At 44.7% G+C, this 24,360-nt stretch overlaps 1 protein-coding gene across 4 annotated transcripts in view; it reads left to right on the top strand.

The window, feature by feature from the left end:
• The window catches only part of SDK1 (sidekick cell adhesion molecule 1), a 601,127-nt gene that overhangs the window by 539,980 nt on the left and 36,787 nt on the right, over window positions 1-24,360 (top strand). For all 4 annotated transcript variants that reach the window (XM_070761314.1, XM_070761317.1, XM_070761313.1 and 1 more), the window contains exons 36-40: window positions 11,011-11,126; window positions 15,116-15,302; window positions 17,690-17,827; window positions 23,105-23,266; window positions 24,010-24,135. In XM_070761314.1, coding sequence (XP_070617415.1) covers window positions 11,011-11,126; window positions 15,116-15,302; window positions 17,690-17,827; window positions 23,105-23,266; window positions 24,010-24,135 — 729 coding nt within the window. The remainder of the gene's footprint in view (window positions 1-11,010; window positions 11,127-15,115; window positions 15,303-17,689; window positions 17,828-23,104; window positions 23,267-24,009; window positions 24,136-24,360) is intronic.

The following is a 24,360-nucleotide window of genomic DNA, read 5'->3' as shown; positions in this document are numbered from 1 at the left end:
CCCCAAAAATAAGACGTACCCCGAAAGTAAGGCATGTCAGAGGTTTTGCAGAATTTGCTAATGTAAGGCACCCCCCGAAAATAAGGCGTAGTCAAGTTTACATACGGTACGGTGGAAAAACATACGGTACCATTCAAAGCTGTTCATAGCGGTACTGTAATAATGTGGCGTCCCCTGCTGGCCCCTTCCATCGCTTTGTACCGTCCAGTATAGCAGACACAGTCTGCTGCTGTCTCACCGCCATTACAGTCTCCACTACAGTGCGTAGACTGTAGTTCCTCTGGTGGCCGGAAGCTGCAATAGCGGGAGTATACTGTTGTACCATATAAGTGCCGTCGTTTGTGTGTGTGGGTGCCATACTGACAGGTACCGTACCGTAATCAGTGTAATGTACGGTACACTTTCTTTGGGGGTGTCAGCTTTTCTGCCTGAGAATTTGTCTTACTTGAGAAATATAAGGCACCCCACCCGTAAAATAAGACGTAGCACAACTTTGGGAGCAAAAATTAATATAAGACAGTGTCTTATTTTCGGGAAAACATGGTAGTTCTAATCTGTTTCTCTCCTTGTTTAGTTTCCACCCATTGCTTCTTGTTCTACCTTCAGGTGCTTTGGAGAATAGCTTGACTCCTTCTTTGGGGAAACCCCTGAGATATTGGAAGGCTGCTATCCTGTCTCCCCTGGTCCTTGGTTTCATTAAACCAGCCATGCCCAGTTCTTCATAGGTATAACAAGCAGGAAGAGGGAGATGTGATCCCCTTATATAGAGCGCTGGTGAGACCACATTTGGAATACTGTGTTCAGTCCTGGAGACCTCACCTACAAAAAGATATTGACAAAATTGAACGGGTCCAAAGACGGGCTACAAGAATGGTGGAAGGCCTTAGGCATAAAACGTATCAGGAAAGACTTAATGAACTCCATCTGTATAGTCTGGAGGACAGAAGGAAAAGGGGGGACATGATCGAAACATTTAAATATGTTAAAGGGTTCAATAAAGGGTCCCACAGAGTGGGCCTTCTCCGGGTCCCGTCAACTAAGCAATGTCGGTTGGCGGGCCCCAGGGGAAGAGCCTTCTCTGTGGCGGCACCGGCCCTCTGGAACCAACTCCCCCTGGAGATTAGAACTGCCCCTACTCTTCCTGCCTTCCGCAAACTTCTTAAAACCCACCTTTGCCGTCAGGCATGGGGGAATTGAAACATCCCCCCCCCCCCCTGGGCACGTTGAATTTATATATGGTATGCTTGTGTGTGAGTCTGTTAGTTTGTGGGGTTTTTTAAATCTTTAAAATTTTAAATTGTTGATTACTTACGATTTGTCTTTTTACATGTTGTGAGCCGCCCCGAGTCTTCGGAGAGGGGCGGCATACAAATCCAAGTAATAAATAAATAAATAAAATAAGGTTCAGGAGGGAAGTGTTTTTAATATGAAAGAGAACACAAGAACAAGGGGACACAATCTGAGGTTAGTTGGGGGAAAGATTAGAAGTAACGTAAGAAAATGTTATTTGACTGAAAGAGTAGTAGATGCTGGGAACAAACTTCCAGCAGACATGGTTGGTAAATCCACAGGAACTGAATTTAAACATGCCTGGGATAAACATATATTCATCCTAAGATAAAATACAGGAAACAGTATAAGGGCAGACTAGATGGACCAGGAGGTCTTTTTCTGCCGTCAATCTTCTATGTTTCTATGTTTTAGCCTCCCCTCCCCTCATCATCTTTGTCGCTCTTCTCGCTCTTTCTCGCAGAGACAACGGTTGGAGCATTTTATCTGCCACCCTGAAATCCCCACCGCCGATAAGATTGGAAATGCAAAGAAATCATTTGCTTTGGTCGGGCTGCTGGAGCAGCTGAGTGCTTCATTAAAAGCTCATTGAGCTGTTAATATGACTCATAAGCACCGCTCAGCATGACTCCAACGGGTTATGTGAGGGGGCTACAGCTCCTTTAATTCTTGGTTAAGTGCTTGGATTTGTGGAGTGGCGAAGCTAGAGAGTGATGTGTGCTCACCTCCATCCCAGAGGGATTTGATTTTATCCAGAGGGGGATGCAGTGGGCGTGGGACGAGTCCTTCCCAGCCTCAGCAGTATTATGATGATAACAAAAGCAATAGCATTTAGACTCATATACCGCTTCATAGTGCTTTTTACAGCCCTCTGTACGCGGTTTACAGAATCAGCCTCTTGCCCTCAACAATCTGAGTCTTCAGTTTAGCCACCTCGGAAGGTTGAGTCGACCTTGAGCCCATGGTGAGATTTGAACTGCTGAACTACAGCTAGCAATTAGCTGAAGTAGCCTACAGGGCTGCACTCTAACCACTGCACCACCCTGGTTCTTTATGATGATGTCCATCCATCGTATTCAAAGAGGACCTTGGCCTCTTGTTCTAAGAGGACCTTGACCTCTTGTGGGTTGTGAGCTGTCCACAATGTTATCTATCTATCTATCTATCTATCTATCTATCTATCTATCTATCTATCTATCTATCTATCTATCTATCTATCTATCTATCTATCTATCTATCTATCTATCATATCTATCTATCTATCTATCTATCTATCTATCTATCTATCTATCATATCTATCTATCATATCTATCTATCATATCTATCTATCTATCTATCATCTATCTATCATCTATCTATCATCTATCTATCTATTTACTGGACTTATATGCTGCCCCTCCTTGTGGACTCGGGGCGGCTTACAACAATTCAATAAAAATACAATATATAGAATAATTAATTTAATTTTTTTTAAAAAAAACTAAACATTTAAAAAATATACTTTCAATACACACTACAACATTCTACACATTCACTGGGCAGAGGCTGGGGTCTGGTGACCCAAAGCCTGGCAGCCTAAATATGTTTTCAAATTCTTTCAAAAGGCGAGGAGGGTTGAAGCAGTACAAATCTCCCAGGGGAGCTGATTCCAGAGGGCTGGGGCCCCTACAGAGAAGGCCCTTCCCCTAGGTCCCGCCAAATGACATTGTCTAGTTGACGGGACCTGTAGAAGGCCGACTCTGTGGGACCTAATCGGTTGCTGGGATTCATGTGGCAGGAGGCGGTCCCATGCCATGTAGGGCGTAGATCTCTTTTGGGCATGGATGGACTCAAGACGGATAGCCTACTTGACGCCTCCCTCAGATTCAACCTGGTCACCCCCTTTAAAACTCTAAGTATGCAGGAGTTAGTTTCACAAATGTGTTTAGGCAAAGGACCAACCTTTATCTGAATTTGCCCTTAAGAACACATTCTAAACTCCGGATATTATTCATGGCAATAGCCCTTTTCTCTTTGGCACTTCCTGACTGCATCAATAATTCGGTAATTTTCCCCGTCTTCCACCATGAGAGCTGCTTTAGGCAACGCTGAAGAGAGAATTTCTGGGCAAATATCCCAAGAACTTCCTCGTTGCCTAGGTAAGGTGTTGGATTTGTCTCTACACTCCTTAATAACTGTCTGATTAACAGCAACGATTCCAAAACTGGTCCCTGAAGAAGAGGCAACTTTATTAAATTATGTAGGTAAAACAAGTCGATTAACTAATTGCACTGATTCTAACAACACACACTTTGGAGCGATGCCATTTTAATCTCTGAAAATAGAATAGAATAGGATAGGATAGAATTTTATTGGCCAAGTGTGATTGGACACAAAAGGAATTTGTCTTTGTGCATATGCTCTCAGCGTACATAAAAGAAAAAGAGACATTTGTCAAGAATCTTGTGATACAACACTTAATGTCAGGGGTCAAACAAGCAATGAAGAAACAATCAATATTAATAAAAATCTTAGGATACAAGCAACAAGTTACAGCCATACAGTCCTAAGTGAGAGGAAAAGGGTGATAGGAAGGATGAGAAAAACTAGTAGAAATAGAAGTGCAGATTTAGTAGAAAGTCTGACAGTGTTGAGGGAATTATTTGTTTAGCAGAGTGATGGCGTTCGGGAAAAAACTGTTCTTGTGTCTAGTTGTCTTGGTTGTCTAAAATAGACAAGTAGACTAGCTGAGCTCGGGTATTAGCTCAGAGTGGGCCTTCTCCAGGTCCCGTCAACTAAACAATGTCGGTTGGCGGGCCCCAGGGGAAGAGCCTTCTCTGTGGCAGCCCCGACTCTCTGGAACCAGCTCCCCCCAGAGATTAGAACTGCCCCTACCCTCCTTGCCTTTCGTAAACTCCTCAAAACCCACCTTTGTCGTCAGGCATGGGGGAACTGAGACATCTCCCCCGGGCCAATATAATTTATGTATGGTATGTTTGTAGGTATGTCTGCTTAAAAATGGGTTTTTTAAACTATTTTAAATTTTAAATTGTATATTATTAGATTTGTTATGAATTGTTTTATTATGTTGTGAGCCGCCCCGAGTCTACGGAAAGGGGCGGCATACAAATCTAATAAATAAATAAATAAATACATACATACATACATACATACATACATACATACATACATACATTATGGAGCCCACCACACCTCGGAAAACCAGAGGAACTGGGGAAAGATGTGCCTTCTTGTCTACTCACCAAAGAATGGTGTTCCTGAACATGGGTAGAGCATTGATACATTATGCTTACATGAGGGTCACCCAAAAAGTAACGCACCACATTTTTTTCTTCAACAATTATTTATTGAACACAATGAAACTTACATACAAGAAAGAAGGATGTTCTATACTCCCTATTTTTTCCACGTAATCTCCATCCTGTTTTGTGGCCTTCCTCTAGCGAGATGTGGTCACGAAGTCATTTCTGAACTGGGCGAATCACCTCTTCGTTATCCTCAAAATGTCTTCTGCGACTAACCGTACTTCTGTCGACTGCAGATTCTTCATAAACTGTACACAAACGTTTGTGAATGTTCCCAACAGTTTCTTTCTCCGCAGTGAGAAATTCAATGACGACGCACTCCTTGTAACGTCCATCCCTTACAGCCGCCATTTCGAAACACGGCTGCAGCTACGCTATCTGTCTGAAGAAAGGCAAAATTTACACACGCACTCCTGACCATTCAAATAATGTATATCTAAAGTTTCACATTTGTAACATTAGTGTAGGCTGAGAAAAAAAAATGTGGTGCATTACTTTCGGGGCGACCTGCGTAAAAGCCAGCTGTACCAAGCTGTAGCTCAGCAAGGTTTGGAGAACCACAGCTTATTTATTTTATTTATTTATTTTGTCCAATACATGATACACATTGAAGAGAATAGATATGTAATAATATAAATAAAGAAACAAATAGAACAAAAGACATAAAAGTATAGGTGAACATATTTGAAAGGAAGAAAAGATAAGTGAGATAAGGAGAGACAATTGGACAGGGGATGGAAGGCACACTGGTGCACTTATGCACGCCCCTTACTAACCTCTAAGGAACCTGGAGAGGTCAATCGTGAATAGTCTAAGGGAAAAATGTTGGGGGTTAGGGGTTGACACTACTAAGTCAGGTAATGAGTTCCACGCTTCGACAACTCGGTTGCTGAAGTCATATTTATTACAGTCAAGTTTGGAGCGATTAATATTAAGTTTGAATCTGTTGCGTGCTCTTGTGTTGTTGAGATTGAAGCTGAAGTAGTCATTGACAGGTAGAACGTTGCAGCATATGATCTTGTGGGCAATACTTAGATCGTGTTTTAGGCAACGTAGTTCTAAGCTTTCTAGACCCAGGATTGATAGTCTGCTTTCGTAGGGAATTCTGTTTCGAGTGGAGGAGTGAAGGGCTCTTCTGGTGAAGTATCTTTGGACATTTTCAAGGGTGTTGATGTCCGAGATGTGGTAGGGGTTCCAGACAGATGAACTGTATTCAAGGATGGGTCTGGCAAAAGTTTTGTAGGCTCTGGTGAGTAGTATGAGATTGCCAGAGCAGAAGCTGCGTCCCTTGGATGGGGGACCTAGCTGTTGTAAACCACAAACCAAAGACCATTGTGTCTATAAACATCAGATGCAAAAGAACCAGGAACACTCACCGAGTTCAAAGCACCAAAGAATTTATTATTGCTACCTACAGTATACACAAGAATCTGGTCAACTAACAGTCAAAGCTAAATTGGCACTCGTAGACGAAGGTCATCGGAATTCATTGAGAACTAGATTTGGATATTGGCAATGCAATGACTCCAAACCAATAGCGCATTTAACTCAGTGCTTCTCAACTATTTTCTTTTTAAGCATCACCAGGAACCCCAAAATATTTCCAAAGATTCTGCTCTCGGGAAAAGAAGTATGAGCAGCTCTTCCCCCTCCCTCAACTCCAGCCGCATGTAGACACCCTCCCCCCTCCAACAAACCCCTTTTCTAAAAATCTGATTGTTGGATGATGAAAAGCGAGCATCTTCCTTTTAGCGAACCGAACAGCTGGAGCACATCTGAGCTGCAAAGCGCTAGAATAAGCATATAAAAAGATGTACTTGCGCTGTCGGCACTCGGTTTGGGAACAAGGGCAGGATCGATGAGTTTCCTTGTTGCAAAATCAGCCCTTAATTCATCTCTCTTTCTTTGCATCATTCATCCATCGATGAGCCCCCGGCTGTCAATCAAGTCGGAAAAAGAGGGAAAGGAGCCATTTCCTCCCTCTCGCTTGTGTAACCTCCCCAACTTCCTTCCCTCCGGGGGGTGCGTGGATTGTCTTCTTTCCTATCTGCTGAAAAAAGATTTCGGGGGAATTAAAAGTTATTTAAGAAAATCCATATGGATGCTTCTTTTCTCGCCATTGACTGAGAAAGCAGGGGAAAAAGAAGCCCAGACAATCTAGGCTGTTAAAGGGGAGCCGGGCTCTTCAAACCGACATTAAAGAGTCAGGTTCATCTCTTGGTTTTGTGCAAAGATTTTTTTTCAAAGTGGGGAGGGGTGGGTGCTTTCATGCCTTGCTTGAAGAAAAGATGGGCTAGAAGGGGGGGATTTTGTATATCTGGGGAGGAGGGGGCTGAATGCTTTTTTTTTTTGGTCTGGTGCATCAAATGCCTCCATCGTTTTCAGTATCTGTAGGTGTGTACAGTGTGCACCCCGAGGAATTGAAATGTCTTTTAGCTCGAGAAAACAAGTTCATAAAATAATAGTCATTTAATTAGTATCATCACTATCATTTAATCCTTCCTGTCTACTCTTATCTCTTCCTTCCTTCCCTCCCTAGCCTCTCTCCCTCTTTCTTTCTTTCTTTCTTTCTCCTTCCTTCTCTCCCTAGCCTCCCTCTTCCTTCCTTCCTTTCTCTCTTTTTCCTGCCTTCCTTCTTCCTTTTTCCTGTCTTCTTCCTCCCCTCCTCCCAAATGTCTATGCTTTCTCTTTCCTTCCTTTCTCCTTCCTTCCTTCCCTCCCTAGCCTTCCTCCATCTTTTTTCTTTTTCTTTCTTTCCTTCCTTCCTTCCTTTCTCTCTCTCTCTCTTTCCTTCTATCCGTCTTCCATTTTCCTTTCTTCTTCCTCCCCTCCCTCCCTCCCAAATGTCTATGCTTTCTCTTTCCTTCCTTCCTTTCGCCTTCCTTCCTTCCTTCCCTCCCTAGCCTTCCTCCATCTTCTTTCTTTCTTTTTCTTTCTTTCTTCCTTCATTCTTCCTTCCTTCCCTCCCTAGCCTCCCTCCCTCCCTCTTTCTTTCTTACTTTCTTCCTGTCTTTCTTTCTTTCTTTCTCTTTCCTTCCTTCCTTACTTACTTTCTCCTTCCTTCCTTCTCTCCCTAGCCTCCCTCTTCCTTCCTTCCTTCCTTCCTTTCTCTCTTTCCTTCCTTCCTTCTTCCTTTATCCTTTCTTCTTCCTCCCCTCCCTCCCTCCCAAATGTCTATGCTTTCTCTTTCCTTCCTTCCTTTCTTCTTCCTTCCTTCTCTCCCTAGCCTCCCTCTTCCTTCCTTCCTCCCTCCCTTCCTTCCTTTCTCTCTCTCTTTCCTTCCTTCCTTCTTCCTTTCTCCTTTCTTCTTCCTCCCCTCCCTCCCTCCCAAATGTCTATGCTTTCTCTTTCCTTCCTTCCTTTCTCCTTCCTTCCTTCTCTCCCTAGCCTCCCTCTTCCTTCCTTCCTTTCTCTCTCTCTTTCCTTCCTTCCTTCTTCCTTTCTCCTTTCTTCTTCCTTCCCTCCCTCCCTCCCAAATGTCTATGCTTTTTGCACTTTCCCATTGCTCCAATTCTTCCCAGTTAGTTTCATGGAATCCTTTCTCCCCTCCCCCTTTCTCTCCCCCCTTTCCTTCTCCCCCCCCCCCCCTTTGGGTGTGTGATTCTGTCGTTTAATGGAGCGGTAAATAAGAATTTCTGATAATGAGCTCAAGCATCTGTCACAACAACCTGGTGCTGGTTATTAACATTTCCATTAACGGCAGGGTGGGCAGCAGTAATAAGGAAGCGGCGCAGTTAGAACAAAATAAATAGTTGGTGTCAGGCAGAGTGGGTGTTAATTACTATTTTATTTTATAACCCCAGCGAGGGACAAGGGAGGAAATATATAAATATATAATAATAACAACGTGCCTTATGAAGGTCAGAGCCTGTAAAAGAAGACGCCACCGGAGGGGGAGATAATTGGAGCTACCTTTGGAGCAGCAAATGGTCTGCGGTTTCTATTTGTGAGGCATTGAATGGGCATCGAGCTCGCGTGGCAATTGGACAGAAGCAGTTGGCATCCCTTGGGCAGGCCCTCTTGGGCTCTCGCGGCTGCCTCGGAGGAGCCGGTGCCTCTGGCTATCTACGCTCTGATCCGTTTGGGGAGCAAAGGCAAGATTCAGGGAAAGGAAGGAAAAGGGAAGGGGGAAGGAGATGGATATGAGAAAGAAGGAAGGGAAGGAAAGGCATCAAAGGGAGGAAGGGACGGAGGGAGGGAAGGAAGGAAGGAAGGAAGGAAAGGAAAAGAGAAAGGAAAAGGAAAGGAAAAGGAAAGGGAAGGGAAGGAAGAGGAAGGGAAGAGAAGAGAAGGAGGGAGGGAGGAGGGAAGGAAGGAAGGAAGGAAAATAAAAGGGGAAAAGGAAGGGAGGGAGGAGAAGAGAAGGAGGGAGGGAGGAAAATATATTGGGAAAGGGAAAGAGGGGGGAAGAAAGGAAAGGAGGAGGGGAGAGGAAAAAGGGAAGGAGATGGATACGAGAAAGAAGGAAGGGAAGGGAAGGCACCAGAGGGAGGAAGGGAGGGAGGGAGAGGAGGAAGGAAGGAAGGAGGAAGGAAGGAGAAGGAAAGAAAAGGAAAAGGGAAGGGAAGGAAAAGAAAGGAAGAGGAAGGGAAGGGAAGGAGGGAGGGAGGGAGGAAAATAAAAGGGGAAAAGGAAGGGAGGAGGAGGAGAGAGAGGGGTGGGAGGGAGGAAAATAAAAACAGAAAGGGAGAGAGGGGGAAGAAAGGAAAGGAGGAGGAGAGGAAAGGAAAGGAAAAAGGAAAGGAGAGGAAGTTGGAAAGTCAATGGAAATATCTGACCAATGAAGTTGGGAATGAAGGCAACATACTCATCCCAGGATCCAATCTGAGCCAGTCACTGGGACCAGAGGTTTGTTCTTGCAGGCTTTCGGACCCATGCTGGAGCCCATCCCCATGGAACGCCTCTCCCCCCAGGATATATTCCCTGAGGATGGGCTCCAGCACGTGTCCAAAAGCCTGGAAGGACAAACCTCTGGTCCCAGAGACCTCCAAAGGAATGCCGTTTGTTGGATCCTTTGGAGGTGACCATAGAGACTCTGGCGGTGATGCTGAAGGCAGCCACAGCCCTGGAGAACTTGCCCACAGCTGCTGAAGTTGGTTGGTTGGGGGCCGTTAGGAGATAGAAAACCTGGCTGGGCTTTTCAATTTTAATGGCTAATCTCACCAGTCAAAATAACACACACTTATTTATCCTACTTACGTCCCCACCGTTCAATCCTGGCAGATAATTAAGAGGCCTACAATGCCAATCAAATTAAATCCCCCCACTCGGATCAAGCTTTCCAAATGCTTACAGGGGAAAATGTTCACGTCGCTTCGACAAAGCGGTTGCGAAACCCTCGAGAGAAGAGAGCTCTACTATTGGGGATTTGTGTTTGTGTATTTGTGTGTGTGTTTCCCTGACAATGGACTCCTGAAAGAATTCATCTTCCATTTGATTTCTGGTTTTAAAAACATTGCTGGGGGGGGGGGGGGGCAGTTTCGGAATGGAAATAAGTCTGTGTTTCCAAACTGATGACCAGGAGGGACATCAACAGTTGGGTTTCAGGCTCTGCTTTCTTGGTGATTTGCAAAAGAAGGGAGGGAGGGAGAAATGGGGAGGAAGAAGGAAGGGAAGGAAGGAAGAGGGAGGGAGAAATGAAAGGAAGGAAGGAGGAAGAAAAGATGGGAGAGAGGGAGGGAAGGAAGGAGGGAGAGAAGGAAGGAGGAAGGAAAGAGGAAGTGAGGGAGGACAGAGAGAGGTGGGAGGAGGGAGGGAGGGAAAGGAAAATTGAGAGAAGGAGGGAAGGAAGGAAGAAGGTGAGAACAAAGGAGGGAGGGAGAAGGAAAGAAGAAAGGAAGGAAGGGGAGAGAGGAATTGGGAGGGAGGGAAGGGAGGAGAGAGAGGGAGGAAGAGGGAAGGAAAGAAGGAAGGAGGAAGGGAGAGAGGGAGAGAAGGAAGGAAGAAGGCAAGAAGGAGGGAGGAAGGAGGAATTAAAGAGGAAGGGAGGGAGGACAGAGAGAGGAGGAAGGGAGGGAGGGAAAGGAAAATTGAGAGAAGGAGGGAAGGAAGGAAGAAGGCGAGAAGGAAGGAGGGAGGGAGGAAAGAAGGAAGGAGGAAGGGAGAGAGGGAGAGAAGGAAGGAAGAAGGCAAGAAGGAGGGAGGGAGGAAGAGAAAGGGAGGGAGGAAGGAAGGAAGGAAGGAAGGATGGATGGATGGACTTTGGAAAACTGATGAAAGAATTTGGCAAAGGAATCCCTTTGGTGATGTGAGTTTCTAGAGAAGGTACTGAGATTATCAGCAAAAACGAGAGCCATCTAAGGCAGGACGATCCTTCTGTCTATCTAGTGAGATCATCTTCCCTCCGGCTTTGGTGTCAGCCAAATCAATGCCTCCTCCTCCTCCCAACCTCTCCTCTTGTCTTTCTCTCCGAAGCTCCTGCGATGCCTCCCCAGAATATCCACCTGAGTGCCGTGTCTGCCAGCCAGCTGGAGATCACCTGGGACCCTCCACCTGTGGACAGCCAGAACGGAAACATTCAAGGCTACAAGGCAAGTAAAGGCAGAGGTGCCCTCCAGAGATTAGACTTCGTGCGTTTTTTGAGGACTCTTTGAGTGAGAAGGAAACACAGATCTCCCAAGCCAAGCTGGTTTCCCCAAACATGAACAATTTGGTTATTTAACTCTGTCGTTTTTAATTCTTCCTTCTGGTCCTCCTCTCTCAGGGTCTTTCCAATATATATTATTTTTTATTATTATTATTTATTATTTATTAGATTTGTATGCCGCCCCTCTCCGCAGACTCGGGGCGGCTAACAACAGTAAAAAGACAACGTAAACAAATCTAATATAAAAAATTTTTAAAACCCCAATTTAAGAGATCAGTCATACATACAGTCATACCTTACATAAATTTTATAAGCCTAAGGGAAGGGAATATTTCAATTCCCCCCATCCCTGACGATGGAGGTGGGTTTTTAAGAGCTTATGAAAGGCAAGGAGGGTGGGGGCAACTCTGATATCTGGGGGGAGTTTGTTCCATAGGGTCGGGGCCACCACAGAGAAGGCTCTTCCCCTATATATCTAACGAAGGCCCTTCCCCTTATATATCTAATGAAAAGGGCGGCATAAAAATAGAATGGATGGATGGATGGATGGATGGATGGATGGATGGATGGATGGATAAATATATATTTATCTATCCATCCATCCATCCATCCATCCATCCATCCATCCATTCATTCATTCATTCTATTTTTATGCCACCCTTCTCCTTAGACTCAGGGCGGCTTACAACATGTTAGCAATAGCACCTTTTAATAGAGCCAGCCTATTTCCCCCACAATCCAGGTCCTCATTTGACCCACCTCGGAAGGATGGAAGGCTGAGTCAACCTTGAGCCGGTGATGAGATTTGAACCGCTGACCTGCAGATCTACCGTCAACTTCAGTGGTCTGCAGTATACCACTCTACCTGCTGCGCCACCCCGGCTCAATCTTAATGAGTTAGAAAGACAACCCACAACAAACAACTAAAGACTCTGCATAGATACAACAGTGCTTTTCCCAGCCTGGGGGACACAGTTCGCAAATGGATCTGAAAGGTGTCTTAGGCTTCAGCTCCCATCATCCTCAGCCAATGGACCCTCTATCCTTTGAGAACCCGAACCAGTACTTTAAAAAAAATTGGATTTCACCACTGCTTTCCGGGCAGAAAATCCTTGGCCGTCCAACAACCATAGTTCCCTCTAAGCTGAGCAGTGAGCAATCGCTCACTTAAAAATCATCATCAACTCAGAGTTTTTCAAACCTGCCCAGAAGCCGAGAGGGAAAGAGTGAGAGGGAAGGAGAGAGAGAGGAAGAGAGAGAAACAGATAGAAAAAAGAGAGGAAGGAAAAGAGAAAGAAAAAGAATGGGAGTAAGGAAGAGAGAAAGAAAATCAAAATCTAGTTTGAAACTAGCTCAACTATTTAAGTGGCATTTTGATATTGATAGAGTTGCCCTATTATGAGCTCACTGTTATAGACACACAGTACAGTATTTTATTTTGAAATTCTCTGAGGCAAAACAGGGTGGGTTTTTTATTTGTTTGTTTGTTTGTTTGTTTGTTTGTTTGTTTATTTATTTATTTATTTATTTATTTATTTATTTATTCTGTGCCGCCCAGTCCCAAAGGGACTGCCGCTCAGACACTATACTTTTCCGCCCACCTCCCAAAAAAATTAGAGGGAACACTGCCCACAACTATTATTATTCATTTCCAGGGACCTTTCGAAACTGCCCAGTGTCAAATATGCAAATGCAATCCAATCTGCATATTGCCAGAGTAATTACTCAGAACCAATTCCTCCTCCTCTTCCTCTTCTTAGGAAGGCTGGCATTAGAAGACCAGGCCAAGTCGGAGAAAAACACATCAGGTGATTGTTACCAGCTAGCAGTCTGGTGGCTATCCCAGATCCAAAAATCTCCTCCAAGAATAAATTTACCATATCTTTCGGAGCATAAAATGTACTTTTTTCCTCCCTAAAAGAGGCTGATAATTTGGGTGTGTCTTATACTCTGGATGTAGCTCCCCCCGCTAGCCCTAACTAGCTGCTAACGATCTTCTCAGCTCTTACCTTGCAGGCTGTTTCATTGTTACTCTCTGTGAAGAATATTTTCCAAGCCCTAAGTCTTTGCAGGGTTTTTTCCATTGCTCTAGCTTACTCCGAATAAGTTTCTTTCCAGCCCCAACCAGGTGCTAACAATATTCCCAGCTGTTGCCCGCTTGCAAGCTCTTTCATTGTTACTCTCTGCATAGAATATTTTCCAAGCCCTAAGTCTTTGCAGGGTTTTTTTCATTGCTCTAACTTGCTCCGAATAAGTTTCTTTCCAGCCCCAACCAGGTGCTAACAATGTTCCCAGCTCTTACAAGGTTGCAAGCTCTTTCATTGTTACTCTCTGCGAAGAATGTTTCCCAAGCCCTAAGTCTTTGCAGGGTTTTTTTCATTGCTCTAACTTGCTCCGAATAAGTTTCTTTCCAGCCCCAAACAGGTGCTAACAATGTTCCCAGCTGTTGCCCGCTTGCAAGCTCTTTCATTGTTACTCTCTGCAAAGAATGTTTTCCAAGCCCTAAGTCTTTGCAGGGTTTTTTTTCATTGCTCCACTTGCTCCGAATAAGTTTCTTTCCAGGTGCTAATGATGTTCCAAGCTTTTACTGGCTTGCAAGCTCTTTCATTGTTACTCTCTCCGAATAAAGTTTTTTTAAGCCAGGGGATAAAATAATGTGCTGGCTAAGGACGCGAGCCAGATGAATCCCTGGTAAGCAGATTCTTTCCCCTATTTTCCTCTTCAAAAACTAAGGTGTGTCTTATACTCCGAAAAATATGGTAACTAACAATTGGCTTCTCAAACTCTGAAACGCTGTTCTCCTGATTGTTCTTGGAGCTTGGCCTGGTACGGCTTCCACCTGTGCCAATCCCAGAAGCTGGCATCACTTCTTGGGCAGAAGCAGCCACTGGCTGTAACATCCCATGTACCTTCTCTTCTGTTTTTGGCACAAATCCTTCCGATCTCTGGGCTTGTAAACACCAAAGCAGATTCTCAGCTGGACAGTGAGATCAGGTCCCTGGTGAGCTTTGGGTGCACCTGGTAAACCATTTACACTCAGAAGTGGCTCTCCAATGCCAAAGCAGGGGGATCTGCTAGGGAATTAGGGGAAAGTGGATTGGGGCTTTCTAAATAAGAGCCACAGTGGCGCAGTGGTTTGAGTGCAGTACTGCAGGCTACTTCTGCTGATTGCCGGCTGCCAGCAGTTTGGCAGATCGAATCTCAGTAGGCTCAAGGTTGACTCAGCCTTCCATCCTTCCGAGGTTGGTGAAATGGGGACCCAGATTGTTGGGGGCAAGAGGCTGAGTCTCTGTGAACCGCTCCTTCCTTCCTTCCTTCCTTCCTTCCATCCCTCCTTCCTTCCTTCCTTCTTTCCTTCCTTCCTTCTTTCCTTCCTCCCTTCCCTCCTTCCTTCCTTCCCTTCCGCCTTCCTTCCTTCCTTCTTTCCTTCCTTCCTTCCCTCCTTCCTTCCTTCCCTCCTTCCTTCCTTCCTTCCTTCTTTCCTTCCTTCCCTCCTTCCTTCCTTCCCTCCCTCCTTCCTTCTTTCCTTCCTTCCTTCCCTCATCCTTCCCTCCTTCCTTCCCTCCCTCCCTCCTTCCTTCCTTCTTTCCTTCCTCCCTTCCTTCCTTCCTTCTTTCCTTCCTTCCTCCCCTCCTTCCTTCCTTCCTTCCCTCCTTCCTTCCTCGGGGCTCAATGGTTAGAGTGCAGTACTGCAAGCCACTTCTACTGATCACTGGCTGCCAGCAGTTTGGCAGATCGAATCTCAGTTGGCTGAGGTTGACTCAGCCTTCCATCCTTCCGAGGTGGGTCAAATGAGGGCCAGTTTTCCCTGCCAGTGACCCAACAGGTATCAAGCTGGTTGAGAATTGGAATTACAAATGATGGCATGGGAACTTGAAGGGTAGACTATTGGGCTTATCTCTCTTTTTTCCCCCCTTCCCCTCCCCAAACCAGGTTTATTATTGGGAGAAAGATGGTCAGAATGACACTGAAAAAGTGAAGGTTCTCTTCCTACCGGATACAAGCATTCGACTCAAAAACCTGACTAGTTTCTCCAGGTACTTGGTCTGCATTTCCGCTTTTAACGCAGCAGGGGATGGACCCAAGACCAGCCCTATGGAAGGAAGGACCCTCCAGGCAGGTAAGCACGGGAAGGACCCTTCCACCAAGCACATGTCATGAGTTGCACTTTCAACTCTTTTTTAAAATTTATTTATTATTTTTATTCATTTTTAACAAGTTTAATATGCACACAACATAAAACAGTGCCTAGTGAAATGTGCCCACCACACAGACACACACACATTCCCCACCACCAAATCAGGGGTGTTTCTTATATAGTCCACTTGACCCAAGAGCAATATATCTATTTACATATTATAGAGTGATTCCAATTTATTTCTTGTAGCTTGGTCTCGGATTTTGCTCGTCATATATCGTCTTACCTTGTCCCACCGTCACATCAGTTGTCCCTATTCAGTTTCATTATCCGAATTTATCCCTTTATCCATCATTTCAAATTGAATATGGTCCACCATGTACCTATACCAATTTTGCATGGTCCATTTTGTCGCATCCTTCCAACCCAAAACTATTACCGCCTGAGTGCTTTCTATCGCTGCTTGTTTTATTTCTCTAAATTCTCCCATCGCATTGCTTTTAACTAGTACAGTGTTCCCTCGATTTTCGCGGGTTCGAACTTCGCGAATAGCCTATACCACGGTTTTTCAAAAAATATTAATTAAAAAATACTTCACGTTTTTTTTCCTATACCACGGTTTTTCCCACCCAATGACGTCATATGTCATCGCCAAACTAATAATTTTTGCAAATAAATAACAAAAAAAATAATTATTGTTAATAAATAATGATGTTTATAAATATCAGGATCACTAAGTGTCTTATTCAATGGTGAGTACCAGTAATAATGGTGAGAAAATGGTTGTTAAGGGAATGGGAAATGGTAATTTAGGGGTTTAAAGTGTTCCGGGAAAGCTTGTGATACTGTCCATAGCCAAAAATGGTGTATTTACTTCTGCATCTCTACTTCGCGGAAATATGACTTTCGCGGGCGGTCTCGGAACGCATCCCCCACGGAAATCAAGGGAACACTGTACTGCCATTTCCTTAGTGATTGTCCATTGTGTATTTAACATTCTATTAATGTCCTCTTTCACTTTTTTGCACTCCCAAAACATATGCATAAACACTCCTTTATCTTGACACCCATGCCAACAGTTCCCCCTGACCTTCTGCTGAAAGTGTGCGAGTTGAACGGGAGTAAAATACCACTTATGTAATATTTTCCTTCTCATTTCCCCGATTCTTGTATTTTTAATTTTCCTTATATTTTCTACTATATTTTCCATCTCTTTTACCTCTGCTTGTATCTCATTTTGCCACCATTTAGTCAATCCTTCAATCGTGTCCCCGCCTGGCTGCACTAGCAATATAAATATATATAGAATAGAATTTTTATTGGCCAAGTGTGATTGGACACACAAGGAATTTGTCTTGGTGCATATGCTCTCAGCATACATAAAATAAAATATACATTTATTTATTTATTTATTTGTTTGTTTGTTTGTTTGCTTGCTTGCTCCTTGCTTGCTTGCTTGCTTGCTTGCTTGCTCGCTCGCTCGCTCGCTCGCTCATTCATTCATTCATTCATTCATTCATTCATTCATTCATTCATTTATTTATTTATTTATTAGATTTGTATGCCGCCCCTCTCCATAGACTCGGGCCGGCTCACAACAATAACAAGAACAATGTAAAAAACAAATCTAATAATTTTAAAAACACTAAAAACCCCATTATTAAAAGCAAACGCACACACAAACATTCCATGTATAAACTGTATAGGCCTGGGGGAGATGTGTCAGTTCCCCCATGCCTGATGGCAGAGATGGGTCTTACGAACTTTACGAAAGGCAAGGAGGGTGGGGGCAGTTCTAATCTCCGGGGGGAGCTGGTTCCAGAGGGTAGGGGCCGCCACAGAGAAGGCTCTTCTCCTGGGTCCCGCTAAACGACATTGCTGTATAGTGTGGGGGTGGAGATATACACTAGGAAGAAATGACAGTTGCAGACATTCCATTTTACAACAGCACGAAGCTTGGAAACTTTAGCCTGATGATGGTGAATGTGATTTCACCGAAACGTCGCATAAACATGCAAAATATTACACAGGGCAAAACCCGAACTCAGAACAATCTACATACATATACCCGTGAAAATTTACGAAAACAAATATATATATATATATATATATATATATATATATATATATATATATATATATATATATATATGTTGCACTTTCAACTCAACATCTGTAGAGATTCCCAGTCATCCAAGTCATGGTTGACTCAAAGGTGCTCTTTCAGGAGGCAACTGGTCTTCCTTCTTTTTTTCTTGTGAAGACGTTAAGGTGAGAAGCAAAACATGTTCAAATGAATCCAGGTTGTGCGGTGCAGGTGCAACCCTTATGATCCCACTGACACCAAGCCTGCCTTGATTCTCTTGCAGCCCCCGGTGCCCCCAGTTTCTTGGTCTTCTCTGAAATCACATGCTCGGCACTTAACGTGTCTTGGGGAGAGCCAACAGCTGCCAACGGGATCCTGCAAGGTTATCGGGTGATCTACGAACCTTTGGCTCCAGTTGAAGGTAAGCAACCCCCCCGAGAAGGATCGGTTAGCCTCGGGAGGTGGGCGATCCATGGCAGAGATGCAGTTAATCTTATACAAACATAGAAGATTGACGGCAGAAAAAGACCTCATGGTCCATCTGGTCTGCCCTTATACTATTTCCTGTATTTTATCTTACAATGGATATATGTTTATCCCAGGCAGGTTTCAATTCAGTTCCTGTGGATTTACCAACCACATCTGCTGGAAGTTTGTGCCAAGTATCTGCTATACTTTCAGTGAAATAATATTTTCTCACGTTGCTTCTGATCTTTCCCCCAATTGACCTCAGATGGTGTCCCCTTGTTCTTGGGTTCACTTTCCGATTAAAAACATTTATTTAACCCTTTAACATATTTAAATGTTTCGATCATGTCCCCACTTTTCCTTCTGTCCTCCAGACTATACAGATTGAGTTCATGAAGTCTTTCCTGATAGGTTTTATGCTTAAGACCTTCCACCCTTTTTGTCGCCCTTCTTTGGACCCGTTCAATTTTGTCAATATCTTTTTGTAGGTGAGGTCTCCAGAACTGGACACAGTATTATTCCAAATGGGGTCTCGCCAGCGCTCTATATAAGGGGATCACCATCTCCCTCTTCCTGCTTGTTATACCTCTAGCTATGCAGCCAAGCATCCTACTTGCTTTCCCTACCGCCCGACCACACTGCTCACCCATTTTGGGACTGTCAGAAATCACAACCCCTCAATCCTTCTCTTCTGAAGATTTTGTGTCTTTTGTGTCTTTTGACACTCCCGTTCATGTTCAATTTCCTTTCGGCAAAGACTAAGTTGGAGTTGGATGGAAGGCTTCAGTTGAATATTTGGCCAAGTGTGATTAGACCAGGGGTGGGGGCTGACTTACCTCGCTGCTGGTTTGTTTCATCACACACCGCATGGGGGGGAGGGGGGCATGCACAGGGATACAAACTCCCAAAACATCTTCTGCACATGTGCAGAAGCAAAAACCAAGATGGCGGCACCAACGGCACTGCCAATAGAGCTGGTTCAGGGGGGTGTCCAGCCAGCTGTTGTTACCAGTTTGGCGAATGGGGGGAAATTCCCGGTACTGGTTCTATAGAACTGGTCCGGACCAGCAATTTGACAGATCGAATCTCACCAGGGTCCAGGTTGGCTTAGCCTTCCATCCTTCCGAAGTGCTGTTGCTATTCCTTTCTCCCTCCCTCCCTTCCTTCCCTCCCCTTCCCTCCTTCCGAGGTGGGTCAAATGAGGACCCAAATTGTTGGGGGCAAGAGGCTGATTCTGTAAACCGCTTAGAGAGGGCTGTAAAAGCACTAGGAAGCGGTATACAAGTCTAGGTGATGTTGCTATTCCTTTGTCCCTCCCTCCTTCCCTCCCTCCCTCCCTTCCTTCCTTTCTTTCTCCCTCCCTCCCTCCCTTCCGTTCTTCCTTCCAAGGTGGGTCAAATGAGGACCCAGATTGTTGGGGGCATGAGGCTGATTCTGTAAACCACTTAGAGGGGGTTGTAAAAGCACTGTGAAGCAGTATATAAGTCTAAATGCTACTGCTATTGCTATTTTTCCTTCCTTCCTTCCTTCCTTCCTTCTGTCCATCCTTCCTTCCTTCCTTCCATCCTTCCGAGGTGGGTCAAATGAGGACCCAGATTGTTGGGGGCAAAAGGCTGATTCTGTAAACCGCTTAGAGAGGGCTGGAAAAGCGCTAGGAAGCAGATATAAATCTACACGCTGTTGTAAATGTTATTTTAAAGAAAGGGCTGTCTGTGGTTCTTCCTGCAGACTTTCTCCTCTGTGCATTGAATTTTCCTAGTATTATGAATTCGCTCCTCGCAGCCTGTTTTAAAAAATCAATTCCCCTAATATCCGGTGATAACAAACTAACCCTAGAGCCATTCTTCGCCCCTCTTTTAAATAACAATATCGTTGCGTTTTTGTTCTCCGGATTTGACTTGACAAAATTGGACGATCCCGCCAGAGACAGTGAGCAGCATTCGATGTATTTGACCTAACCCTTCTCCCCTCCGATTCCGGGATTTCAAATTGCAGCTGGAAGCAGAAATTGAACCAAAGTGTTTTGGAAAGTGCTGAAGTTGATTGAACCAGTCCAGGCAAAATTAAGTTTTGTGGAGATGCCACCTATTGTTGGCTTCCCAATTATCTGCCGAGACGGTTGGCGCTCCTGGGTTTTTCCACAAATACCAGCTGCCAGGTTTGCAGTCAAAGTAGAAAGGAGGACGTCTAGAGGGAGGGAGGGAGGAAGTATTGATTTTCTAATGAGCCTCAAGAAGGCCACTGCTTCTTTTTCGAACTCTGAAAAGGAAAGCTCAGATTTTAAGCCTTAGATCAGAAGGGGGAACATGAATAGAATAGAATATAACAGAATATAGAATATAGAATATAGAATATAGAATATAGAATATAGAATATAGAATATAGAATATAGAATATAGAATATAGAATATGTTCTGTCTGGGTTCCCCCAGACGCCAACACCAACTAAAAAGAGTATCCAGACATGCTGGTAAAAAGCAAAGTCCTTTTATATCTTTGAAAACAAACACAGATAACAAAAACTGTTCTTACAAACTGGAATGCTGTGAAGCTTCACAGAAGAGTCACGACGGCCAGACAATACAACAGGCTTCTTGCTGGCACACACACCACTGTAGATAATAAAACCCATGCCTCCCCCAAGTTTTCAGCCTTCGAGGCCACAAGCCAGAATCAGAGACGCCAAGGATCGAAGCGAGGTCACAGGACTCCCAAAAGATAACTCTCCACAATACAGGAAGGGCGGGCCTGCCTTTTCAACCTTTCTGAGGAGAACCACACCCAAACCCAGCTGTTGCCTATTAGGGATGGAAATACCTGGCTAATTGTCCCCTTCGTTGTGCTGCCCTTCTCTGCCTCATATCTATGATGGCTTGTGCGTTCTCATCCAATGACTCCAGGCTACTCTCTGGGGAGAGCTCCCCCCTGGGGGTCTCAGGCTGTTCCCCCTCCTCCTCGTCCTGACATTCCTCTTCCCCGTCTGCCTGGTCCTCCTCCTGTTCCTCGTCCTCCCCCTCTGAGCATGGAGCCGGCAGAGTTCCAGCCGTTCCCTGAGGAGCCTCAGACTGAATCACAACAGAATATAGAATATAGAATAGAAAATAGAAAATAGAACATAATAGAATAGAGTAGAATAGAATAGAATAGAAATCTTTATTGGCCAAGTGTGATTGGACACACAAGGAATTTGTCTTTGCTGCATAGGCTCTCAGTGGACATAACAGAAAAGATGCATTTGTCAAGAATCAGGGGGTACAACACTTAATGATTGTCATAGGGTACAAATAAGCAATCAAGAAACAATCAATATTAAAATACTGTAAATTGTAAGGATACAAGCAACATGAATACATGAATGAATGAATGAATGAATGAATGAATGAATGAATGAATGAATGAATGAATGAATGAATGACAGTCTCAAAATGGGTGAACAGTGCGGTCAGGTGGTAGGGAAAGCAAGTGGGATGCTTGGCTGCATAGCTAGAGGTATAACAAGCAGGAAGAGGGAGATTGTGATCCCGCTGCATAGAGCGCTGGTGAGACCCCATTTGGAATACTGTGTCCAGTTCTGGAGACCTCGCCTACAAAAAGATATTGACAAAATTGAACGGGTCCAAAGACGGGCTACAAAAATGGTGGAAGGTCTTAAGCATCAAACTTATCAGGAAAGACTTCGTGATTTATGAACTCAATCTGTATAGCCTGGAGGACAGAAGGGAAAGGGGGACATGATTGAAACATTTCAAAATGTTAAAGGGTGAAATAAGGTTCAGGAGGGAAGTGTTTTTAATAGGAAAGTGAATCCCAGAACAAGGGGGCACAATCTGAGGTCAGTTGGGGGAAAGATCAGAAGCAACGTGAGTAAATATTATTTGACTGAAAGAGGAGTAGATGCTTGGAACAAACTTCCAGCAGACGTGGTTGGTAAATCCACAGGAACTGAATTGAAATATGCCTAGGATAAACATAGATCCATCCTAAGATAAAATACAAGGATAGACTAAATGAACCACAGGGTCTTTTTCTGCCGTCAATCTTCTATGTTCTAGACCAGTGATTTTCAACCTTTTTTGAGCCGCGGCACATTTTTTACATTTACGAAACCCTGGGGCACATTGAGTGGGGCGGGGAGGGGGTGGCTAAAAAAAGTTTGGACAAAAAAATTCTCTCTCTCTTCCTCCCTTTCGCTCTATTTCTCTCTCCCTCTTTCTCACCCTTCCTTCCTCTTTCTTTCTCTCTCCATCCCTCTTTCTTTTCTTCCTTCCTTCCTCTCTTTTTTGCTCTCTTTCTCTCTCCCTCCCTACCTCCCTCTATGTCTTTCTCTCTCTCTTCTTCCCTCCCTCTCTTTCTCTCTCTTGCTCTCACTCTCTCGCGCGCGCTCTTTCTCTCTCTTGCTTTCTTTCCCTCTCTTTCTTTCTTTCTTTCTCTTTCTCTCTCTCTCTCTTGCTTTCTTTCTCTCTCCAAGTTTCGCGGCACACCTGACCATGTCTCACGGCACACTAGTGTGCCGTGGCACACTGGTTGAAAAACACTGTTCTAGACTGATTTGAAAGAATTTTTTTTCATGACCATGCATATCAGCTCACTTATCTCCCAACTGTTGCCTCTTTCCCTTCATCTTTCCCCCTTCTTTTAGAAGAAAACTAACCCACCAGCGGTAGACAGGGGAAGCGCTAAGGGATGTATATTTACTTTTCTGCTGCCCAAGACATTGAGACATTGGTCAATAAAAGGCTGTGGTTGAGTAATTTTTCTCCCCGGGAGCCATTCGACAGAATGATGGAGGTTAAAAGACCCCTGCGGAGTCAGTTTGGGTTTCCAGAGAGAAGCTACAAGCCACAATTGCTTCTGTACACCCCTTTCTTTCATCCCTGGGTAATCAGGGACGATAATCTCCAGCCTCTTGAAAATCTCCCAACCCCGTAAGGCTCCCCCTCCGCCTCTCGCCAGCCTCCACTTATCAAGCCCAGAGTCTAATTACACTTATCTCTGCCGAAAAATTGCCCATTATTGCCACTTAAATTCCCACTAATTGTAAGAAAAGCTTCTTTAGCAAATGGCTCGATCGTCACTTCGCCAGTAATCTAGTTGGCATCGTTTCTGCCGTTCTCACGGCCTTGCTTGCTCGCTTGTTTTCCTTCCTCCTGATCCTTTTACCACCCTCCCTCCTTTCTTTTTCTTTTGAACACTCTTTTGATCCTCTCCCCCCCACCTTTTTTTTTTCTAGGGGTGAGCAAAGTGGTAACTGTGGACATCCAGAGTAATTGGCAGCGCTGGCTAAAAGTCCGAGATCTCACCAAAGGAATGACCTACTTGTTCCGAGTCCAAGCCAGGACTATTATCTACGGACCCGAACTACAAGCCAATGTCACTGCTGGGCCAGCGGCAGGTGAGAGAGATCTGAGGAGCAGGTCAAACGTATATAGAGTGGTACCTCTACTTACGAACTTAATTTGTCCTGTGACCAGGTTCTTAAGTAGAAAAGTTTGTAAGAAGCAGGAATTTTTCCCATAGGAATCAATGTAAAAGCAAATAATGTGTGTGATTGGGGAAACCACAGGGAGGGTGGAGGCCCTGGTTCCTCCCAGGAGATTCCTAGAGAGGCCCCAAGGAGGCTTCTCCCCACCTTTTCCGGCCCTGTTTCCTCCCAGGAGTTTCCTATAGAGGCCCCACAGAGGCTTCTCTCCACATTTTCCAGCTCTGTTTCCTCCCACGAGATTCCTATAGAGGCCCCACAGAGGTTTCTCCCTGCCTTTTCCGGCCCTGTTTCCTCCCAGGAGATTCCTAGAGAGGCCCCACAGAGGCTTCTCTCCACTTTTCCGCCCCTGTTTCCTCCCAGGAGATTCCTAGAGAGGCCCCATAGAGGCTTCTCCCTGACTTTTTCGGCTCTGTTTCCTCCCAGGAGATTCCTAGAGATGCCCCACGGAGGCTTCTTCCCGCCTTTTCCAGCCCTGAAGAGAAGAGATTGGACATTTCTTCAGGATGATAGGATGGTCTCTTGCCTTGAGCAGAGGGTTGGACTAGAAGATCTCCAAGTTCCCTCCCAGCCCTATGATTCTGTCTCCTGTGTTTTATTATTTATCTATTTGTTCCCGTGTCTCAACCGGTTTTTCCTTTGACCCACTCCTACAGGATCTCCTGGTTCTCCACTACACGTGCTGGTCTCCAAATCTGCCTCTGGGCTCACTTTGTACTGGACGGAGGGAGTTTCGGGCATGAAACCCATCACTGGATACGTCATAGAAAGTCGGGCTTCAGGTAGGTCATATTGCCGTCTCCGTGCAACAGAAGGTCAAAACCGACTGACTGAGCAAATCTAGTTAAAACCAAAGAAGGAAAGAGTGAAATTAAGGGGGGTGGGTTGTTACCATAGGAATACATCCCAAAGTTTCTGGGGAACTCATGTCCATATCAACCTTACATGGGAAAAGACCTGAATATGCCAAGACCTACATATAGAGATAGAGAGAGAAAGGGAGAGAG

The sequence above is a fragment of the Erythrolamprus reginae genome, chromosome 9 (assembly GCF_031021105.1).
Source record: "Erythrolamprus reginae isolate rEryReg1 chromosome 9, rEryReg1.hap1, whole genome shotgun sequence".
Classification (NCBI taxonomy): domain Eukaryota; kingdom Metazoa; phylum Chordata; class Lepidosauria; order Squamata; family Dipsadidae; genus Erythrolamprus; species Erythrolamprus reginae.
Note: the sequence above shows the minus strand (reverse complement) of the source record. Positions and strands in the feature narration are given on the sequence as shown.